This window comes from Octopus sinensis, unplaced genomic scaffold (assembly GCF_006345805.1).
Source record: "Octopus sinensis unplaced genomic scaffold, ASM634580v1 Contig00228, whole genome shotgun sequence".
Taxonomy (NCBI): Eukaryota; Metazoa; Mollusca; class Cephalopoda; order Octopoda; family Octopodidae; genus Octopus; species Octopus sinensis.
The window spans coordinates 1-10,000 of record NW_021823766.1 but is presented as its reverse complement, the minus strand read 5'-3'; the positions used below and the strand labels follow the sequence as shown (position 1 = coordinate 10,000).

General features: G+C 43.1%; 1 protein-coding gene across 1 annotated transcript in view; it reads left to right on the top strand.

Moving 5' to 3' along the window:
* LOC115226866 (chymotrypsin-like protease CTRL-1) overlaps positions 1 to 9,994 on the top strand; it is a gene marked incomplete at its 5' end in the record, with an annotated part of 17,166 nt that extends 7,172 nt beyond the window's left edge. The window contains 2 exons of the mRNA XM_029797857.2: positions 5,273 to 5,415; positions 7,499 to 9,994. Of these exons, the coding sequence (XP_029653717.2) occupies positions 5,273 to 5,415; positions 7,499 to 7,663 (308 nt within the window). The remainder of the gene's footprint in view (positions 1 to 5,272; positions 5,416 to 7,498) is intronic.
* Positions 9,995 to 10,000: the final 6 nt, after the last annotated feature.

The following is a 10,000-nucleotide window of genomic DNA, read 5'->3' as shown; positions in this document are numbered from 1 at the left end:
ACACCATCTGAAGCGTATTCGTGGACAATTCCATTACAAATTATCCATTTTGCTGAAAGTTATGGAGGAGCAGATTCGTGGGGGAGTGAACACACTCGTGTAGGTAGGCCTAAACAATTATTAATGTTGATGGTATTGAAAGAGAATTGGTTGATAACAATTTATAAATAGTCTTCTGATTCATAAGCAACATAACAGAAAAACAATGCTATTGCACTTTAGTAATTCTTCCTGATTTTAGCACAAAGCCAGCAATTATGTTGGGAGGTAGGAGGCGATTATGCTGGAAGGTAGGAGGCGATTATGCTGGGAGATAGGAGGCGATTATGCTGGGAGGTAGGAGGCGATTATGCTGGGAGGTAGGAGGCGATTATGCTGGAAGGTAGGAGGCGATTATGTTGGGAGGTAGGAGGCGATTATATTGGGAGGTAGGAGGCGATTATGTAGGGAGGTAGGAGGCGATTATGCTGGGAGGTAGGAGGCGATTATGTTGGGAGGTAGGAGGTGATTATGCTGGGAGGTAGGAGGCGATTATGTTGGGAGGTAGGAGGCGATTATGCTGGGAGGTAGGAGGCGATTATGTTGGGAGGTAGGAGGCGATTATGTTGGGAGGTAGGAGGCGATTATGTTGGGAGGTAGGAGGCGATTATGTAGGGAGGTAGGAGGCGATTATGTTGGGAGGTAGGAGGCGATTATGTTGGGAGGTAGGAGGCGATTATGATGGGAGGTAGGAGGCGATTATGTAGGGAGGTAGGAGGCGATTATGCTGGGAGGTAGGAGGCGATTATGTTGGGAGGTAGGAGGCGATTATGTAGGGAGGTAGGAGGCGATTATGTTGGGAGGTAGGAGGCGATTATGTTGGGAGGTAGGAGGCGATTATGCTGGGAGGTAGGAGGCGATTATGTTGGGAGGTAGGAGGCGATTATGCTGGGAGGTAGGAGGCGATTATGTAGGGAGGTAGGAGGCGTTATGTTGGGAGGAGGCGATTATGTTGGGAGGTAGGAGGCGATTATGTAGGGAGGTAGGAGGCGATTATGTTGGGGGGTAGGAGGCGATTATGTTGGGAGGTAGGAGGCGATTATGTTGGGAGGTAGGAGGCGATTATGTTGGGAGGTAGGAGGCGATTATGTTGGGAGGTAGGAGGCGGTAATGCTGAGAGGTAGGAGGCGATCATGCTGGGAGGTTGGAGGCGATCATGCTGGGAGGTAGGAGGCGATTATGTTGGGAGGTAGGAGGCGATTGCATTCATAAAGTAAGTACCAGCACAATATTTACATCATTTACATTACTCTTTTACTTGTTTTAGTCATTTGACAGCGGCCAAGCTGGAGCACCGCCTTTAGTCGAGCAAATCGACCCCAGGACTTATTCTTTGTAAGCCTAGTACTTATTCTATGGGTGCCTTTTGCCGAACCGCTAAGTTACGGGGACGTAAACACTCCACCATCGGTTGTCAAGTCTCTTTCTCCTTGCCCCCTTTCTCTCCTTCTCTCCCTCCCTTTCTCTCTCTCATTTTCTCTCTCTTATCTTCTTTCTCCCTTTTATCCTCTCTCTCTCTCTCTCTCTCTCTCTGTACCTTTCTTTCTCTCTCCTCTCCCTTTCTCTCCCTCACTCCCTCCCTCCCCCTCTCTCTCACACACACACATGTCTCCAGATTCCCATTTCTCAACGATTTTCTTCACTTTTTGTAAAGACAAAAACAATTTCTTGCAGATCCAAACTCCCTTCCGTTTTGCTTCTTTTCCCTGCAAATTAATCGGCGAAATACATACATACATACATACATATATATATATATATCGTAGGTGCGAGTGTCAGGCTCACCCGTGGCCATCGTGCGGCCCGAGGAGCTTTCTGAATAACACGTCTAACGAAACATTACTTTGAATCTTTTTAGTAGTGCGGCCCGCCTGATACTGAGCTGTGTCTCATGCGGCCCGCTTCTCGAAACGTGATGTCTAAACAATGCTGATTCACTGGCGTTAGTGTAAAGGAAGTATGTGTGTGTGTGTGTGTGTATGGATATGTATGCGTGATTGTGTATATATGTGTATTTGTGTGTATGTGTGTCTACGTATATATGTGTGTGTGTGCGTGTGTGCGCGTGTGTGTGTGTGAGTGAATGTACGTTTGTGTGCGTGTGTGTGTATGGATATGTATGCGTGATTGTTATGTATATGTATTTGTGTGAAGGGTATGTGTGTCTACGTATATATATATATATGTGTGTGTGTGTTGTGTGTGTGTGTGTGTGTGTGTGTGTGTGTGAATGTATGTTTGTTTGTTTGTTTGTATGCGTGTGTGCGTGTGTATGTATATTTATGTGTGATTGTGTATGTGTATTTGTGGTGTGCATGTGCATAGGTATCTAAGCCTATACATATATATATATATAATATTATATATATATACACATATATATATAATATATGTATATATATATATATATATACATATATGTGGTGTGCGTGGTGAATGTGTATATGTGTCTTTGTGTGTGCTGTGCGTGCGTGTGTGTGTGAGTGAATGTATGTGTAGTGTGCGTGATGTGTATGTGTATATTGTTTGTTTATGTGTGTGTATGGATATGTATGTGTGAGTGTGTATACATGTATCTTTGTGTGTGTGTGTGTGTGTAAGTGTATTTGTTTCTATGTGTGTGTGTGTGTGTGTATTGTGTAAAAAGAGAAAGACGGAGAAAGAGAGGGTGAGAGAGGGGGGATGAGAGAGGGAGAGAGAAAGAGATCTTAGTCGACCTCTCCCATAATTTCGCCATTTCATTAAACATTATCATTTCCTGGAATACAAAACTTATTTACCCACCCTTCTTCCTGCACTTCCACCACCACCACCACCACCACACACCACACTCAAAATTCAACAATCCACACTCAACATGCCACATTCAACACACCATACTCAAAACGTCACACTCAATACACTACACTCAAGATACCACACTCTGCAAACTACCCTCAACATGTCACACTCGACACATCACACTCAACACGTCACACTCAGCATGCTACACTCAATACACCCTACTCAACATGTCACGCTCAATGCAACATACGCAACATGCCACACTCAACACATTCCACTCAGCACACCACACTCAACATGCTACACTCAATACACCCTACTCAACATGTCACGCTCAATGCAACATACGCAACATGCCACACTTAACACATTCCACTCAGCACACCACACTCAACATGCTACACTCAATACACCCTACTCAACATGTCACGCTCAATGCAACATACGCAACATGCCACACTCAACACATTCCACTCAGCACACCACACTCAACATGCTACACTCAATACACCCTACTCAACATGTCACGCTCAATGCAACATACGCAACATGCCACACTTAACACATTCCACTCAGCACACCACACTCAACATGCTACACTCAATACACCCTACTCAACATGTCACGCTCAATGCAACATACGCAACATGCCACACTCAACACATTCCACTCAGCACACCACACTCAGCATGCTACACTCAATACACCCTACTCAACATGTCACGCTCAATGCAACATACGCAACATGCCACACTCAACACGTTCCACTCAGCACACCACATCAACATGCTACACTCAATACACCCTACTCAACATGTCACGCTCAATGCAACATACGCAACATGCCACACTCAACAATTCCACTCAGCACACCACACTCAGCATGCTACACTCAAACACCCTACTCAACATGTCACGCTCAATGCAACATACGCAACATGCCACACTCAACACATTCCACTCAGCACACCACACTCAACATGCTACACTCAATACACCCTACTCAACATGTCACGCTCAATGCAACATACGCAACATGCCACACTCAACACATTCCACTCAGCACACCACACTCAGCATGCTACACTCAATACACACTACTCAACATGTCACGCTCAATGCAACATGCGCAACATGCCACACTCAACACATTCCACTCAGCACACCACACTCAGCATGCTACACTCAATACACCCTACTCAACATGTCACGCTCAATGCAACATACGCAACATGCCACACTCAACACATTCCACTCAGCACACCACACTCAGCATGCTACACTCAATACACCCTACTCAACATGTCACGCTCAATGCAACATACGCAACATGCCACACTCAACACATTCCACTCAGCACACCACACTCAGCATGCTACACTCAATACACCCTACTCAACATGTCACGCTCAATGCAACATACGCAACATGCCACACTCAACACATTCCACTCAGCACACCACACTCAACATGCTACACTCAATACACCCTACTCAACATGTCACGCTCAATGCAACATACGCAACATGCCACACTCAACACATTCCACTCAGCACACCACACTCAGCATGCTACACTCAATACACCCTACTCAACATGTCACGCTCAATGCAACATGGACAACATGCCACACTCAACACATTCCACTCAGCACACCACACTCAGCATGCTACACTCAATACACCCTACTCAACATGTCACGCTCAATGCACATTACGCAACATGCCACACTCAACACATTCCACTCAGCACACCACACTCAGCATGCTACACTCAATACACCCTACTCAACATGTCACGCTCAATGCAACATACGCAACATGCCACACTCAACACATTCCACTCAGCCAACACCACTCAGCATGATACACTCAATACACCCTACTCAACATGTCACGCTCAATGCAACATACGCAACATGCCACACTCAACACATTCCACTCAGCACACCACACTCAGCATGCTACACTCAATACACCCTACTCAACATGTCACGCTCAATGCAACATACGCAACATGCCACACTCAACACATTCCACTCAGCACACCACACTCAACATGCTACACTCAATACACACTACTCAACATGTCACGCTCAATGCAACATACGCAACATGCCACACTTAACACATTCCACTCAGCACACCACACTCAACATGCTACACTCAATACGCCCCCACTCAACATGTTACACTCAACGCAAAATACTCAACATATACTCAACACGTCACAGGAGGGGAGAAGACGACAACAACAGCAACAATAGGAAAAACAATAACAACAATAACAACAACAGAATAAACAACATCAACAAACCAACAAACAAACAAGCAACAACATCAACAACTGTTTTAGACAAAACATAATTTTAAGAATAACTTCGATCTTTCTTTTTTTTTTCTTGTGTGTGTGTGTGTGTGTTTACACTTCCGTTTCCGGTGATCCGCAGGTGCAGCAAGTGTCATCCCTAACGTCCTGCAGGAAGCCAATATAACGGCCATCACCAACGAGGAATGTGCTGAACGCTGGTCATTCATCGAAATTCTAGAATCTCACCTCTGCGTATACAAACTGGCCAGCTCCCCTTGCAACGTAAGTTTTCACCTTCCTCTCCTCCTCTCTCCTTCCCTCTCTCTCTGTCTGTCTCTCTTTTTCTTTCTCTCTCTTTCTCTCTCTGTCTCAACTCTCTCCCTCTCTCTCCTCTTTCTCTCTTCCTCTCTTTCTCTATCCCTATCTCTCATTTTCTCTCTCAACTCTTCTTCTCTCTCTCTTCCTCCCTCTCTCTCCTCTCTCTCTTTTCCTCTCTTTCTCTTTCTCTATCTCTCTTTTTCTCTCTCTCTTTCTCTTTCAACTCTTCCTCCCTCTCTCTCCCTCTCCCCCTCACTCTTTCCCTTCCTCTCTCTATCTCTCTGTCTTTCTCTCTCTTTCTCTCTCTCTCTCTCAACTCTTCCTCCCACTCTCTCTCCCTCTCTCCCTCTTCCCCCTCTTCTCCTTCCCTCTCTCTCCTTCCCTTTCTCTTTCTCACGTGGCTTAGTGGTTAGGGCATTCGGTCCACGATCCTAAGGTCCTGAGTTCGACTCCCGACCGCGCGCTGTGTCCTTGAGCAAGACACTCTACCTCCCGTTGCTCCAAGTCCACTCAGCTGGCAAAACTAAGTTGTACCTGTAATTCAAAAGGGCCAGCCTTGTCACATTCTGTATTACACTGAATCTCCCTAAGAACCATGTTCAGGGTACGCGTGTCTGCGGAGTACTCAGCCACTTTGTGGCAAGTCCGATGAAGTGTCACTCCAATGTCTAAAATCGCTAATTCTACGTAAAGGGTCACTTGGAATTTTGCAAAGATGCGTTAAAGAATTTCTTTGTATTATCATTTGGATTGTGTGTGTATTTGTGTGTGTGTGTGTGTGTTGTGTATGTGTGTGTGTGTATGTGTGTGTATGTATGTGTGTGTGTGTGCGTGTGTGCGTACGTGTGTGTGTGCGTATGTGTTTATGTGTGTGTGTATTGTGTGTGTGTGTATATGTGTGTGTATGTGTGTATGTGTGTATGTGCGTGTGTATGTGTGTATGTGTGTGTGTGTGTGTTACAAGGCGGCGTGCTCATTTTTGCCAGTTGAGTGGACTGGAGCAACGTGAAATAAAGTGTCTTGCTCAAGGACGCAACGCGTCGCCGGGAATTGAACTCACAACCTTACGATCATGAACCGAATGCCCCTAACCGCTAAGCCACGCGCCTTCACTACAAGGCGGCGTGCTGACAATCGTGAACGCTTTGGAGAAAATGCTTAGCAGCTTAACCGTTTGAGTATGTCCCCGAGGGATTGATAATATGCACATCCCTGATCACGAGCCGGAGACGTGGGAGAGCATCACAGCCATGTGATGAGAGGGATGCTTTGGAGTTTGAATAATTCATCCCTGGAATAATTCACACCTGGAACACGCTCGGGTGTACTCGTTCCTCATCCTTCTACAAATCTTATTCGGAGACCCTTTGAGCAGGAGGGGGTACTCGACTGAAGAAAATTCTAACTGGACCCCCACCTGTAAGGTCATGTGTGGCTTATCTTAATATAATATCACCATGTTGCGGACTTATGGTTGTGATGCATGTGCCTGGTGTACCCTTATGAGACAAGTAGTCATGATGGGTATATTGGGCTTCGTATATTTGTACCGCAGTGTCACTTTGATGGCATGCACTGCTCTCTCACTCACTCACTCACTAATAATAATAATAATAATAATAATGATAATAATAATAATAATAATAATAATAATAATAATAATAATGATAATCCTGAGGGCACGATGCCTAACATTTCAGGGAAGATGTTAATCGATTAGATCGGCCCTAGTACGTAACTGGTACTTATTTCATTAACCTGCGAAAGGATGAAAGGTAAAGCTGACTTCGGTAGAATTTGAACTCAAAACTTACAGACAGACGAAATGCCGCTAATCAATTTGCTCGGCGTACTGACAATTCTGCCTCTTCGTCGCCTTAATAAAAAAAATAATAAAAAATAAATAAAATCATAATAATAATAAGATATATAATAATAATAATAATATATAATAAAATAATAATAATAATAATAATAATAATTAATAATAATAATAATGATAATAAAAATAAAAATAGTAATGCTGTGATTTTGTTTTCCCTCGTAGGGTGACAGTGGAGGCTCGTTGGCATGTAGGGACGGCAATGACACATGGAGGTTAGCAGGCGTCATCTCATGGGGCATCAGCACGTGCAGCGGGGACTACCCAGCCGTCAACACTCGAGTCTCGTCTTATCTAGAGTGGATAGACGAGGTCATATCGGAGAACTGAGTCGTGCCGTCAGGTCGCGTGGTTTTCGACCGCATCGTCTGTACTGGAGTTGCTCGGTTAGGTGACCAACAGTACTGCAATTTAAGCGGGTAACATCGCTCTTATTTGGACGATTGGGTCATGCAATTGTATCTGTAAGATACCATTGAAACTGTTTGAAGTGAGTCAGAAAAGCTAACATTAGTAGATGTCATTTAAAGTGTCTTAAACAATCTAAACTTTGTACATTCCATCCAGGAAGTTCAAACCATACGATCGATATATTATAGTTAACTGAGTCGTATTTTGGAAATGGAACCATTCCATAGACCCTGGGAAAAGCCATACCATTCGGACAATCTAGGCCACACTTTCGATATCGTGTAGCTTAGCCATACCAATGAAACTAAGCAATAACACTGAATTATACCATACCAACCGGAAAGTTTAGTTCGTTCCATCGGTTGATTGTTGGGCCATTCCATCGAAATTGAGCAATCACTCTCAAACATATGCACACCACCATTCGGAGAGTTTAGACTATACCATCGAGACTTTAGAGAACTGAGCCATACCATCGAGTCTGAGCTCTGTCACTGAAACTAATCCTTGCCATCCGGGCAGTTTTCGCAAAACCAACATTGTATTTTAAATAACTGGGTCATACCTTCAATAATATATTATTGAAAATAACCCATACCATCTTGGCAGTTTGAGTATGCCATCGATACAGATTAGCTAACGGGACCATATCTTGATAACGGAGGTATACCACTGGAACAGGGCATACCATCTGGAGAGTATAGACAACACAAATGGTGTATTTTAGATAACTGAACCATTCCAATGAAATGAAGCCATGAAAATATCCAAAGCCACCCGCAGAATTTAGAATGTATGTTTTAAATTGTTCAAACATATCATCCAGAAATGTTATACCAAACCATCGTTGTATTTTACATAACTAAGCCATATCTTTGAAACTTCTAAGTCACTGAAACTAGAATTTAGACAACGGCAAACGGTATACCAAAGAAAATATATAATACCACCGGCATTAATTATATAATTGGAACTTAGCTATACTACTAACGCTGACTAAATAAACAACTTTGTAACTAAACTGTGTAATTCGAAATACCACCGCAATTGTTCAAATGCACGTCCTGTTTGGTTTTTGACTTTTTTTTTAGAATTGAGTGACAACAGTAATAAGTTTTGCCTAGATTAGCCACGACATCCAAAACCATCCAAACAAAACCCATGAATTCTTCTCAGACGTTAATGCCATGAGTCATACCATTGGAATTGTTTATATAACTTTGTCGCACGAGACATATATTATACTCTCTTTTCAAAAATTAATTTTATCGTCTTCATAGTCAAAATCAATACCATTATCGGTGTCCTAGAGATTCTTAAACCTTTAGAACTAATTCAAACCAGTACAGCTTTTTAAACAACTGGACACTACAATACAAACTGAACCATAGAATCCGATCTATCTTTAATAGTTTCGTTCATATTCCCTGAGAATTTTCCAAGAAATAGAGATCAGAACAACAGAACTCTTTCGATATTTGGTCTTTAAAACCATTCGAAGGTATTTATACCATTAGGACTTATAAGACTGGCGCTATTCAGGGAATGGACCAGGTACAATACCATCAGAACTGGCTCCATACCACTGGCAGTTACTTAACTTCAAGACTGACTCCATAGCAACAGGACTAAGACAATACTACCAGGACACACTCAACATCATTAGGGCTGGTTGAATACTATTAGAACTTATACGATACCATCAGCGGTGACTCGATACATTCAGACGTGGCTCGATGCAACCAGTACTAACTCAATACCATCAGCTGTGACTCAATAATATCAGGACTCACTAAATATAATCAAACGTGACTCGATAAACCAAGACTCACTCAATACCATCACATGTGACTCGTTAATATCAGATCTCACTCAATAGAATTAGACGTGACTCAATACAATCAAGACTCATACAATGCCATGATATGTGACTCAATACAATCAGAGCTCATTCAATACCATCATACATGACTCGATGCAGTCAAGACTCACTCAATACCATCAGGCGTGACTCAATATCACCAGGACTCATTCCACACTAACAAGACTGACTCGATACTACTATCATGACTCACCCTATACTATTAGGAATGATTAACTTCTATTATACCACCAGGAGTGAATCAATACCATTAAGCCTGTTTCGATAAGGAAATCTTGAAAATAACCTAATACCACCAGGACTCGCTCAATACCATCAGAGCTGACCCAGTACCATTAGGACTTGCTCAATATCATCAAAAGTGACTCAATACC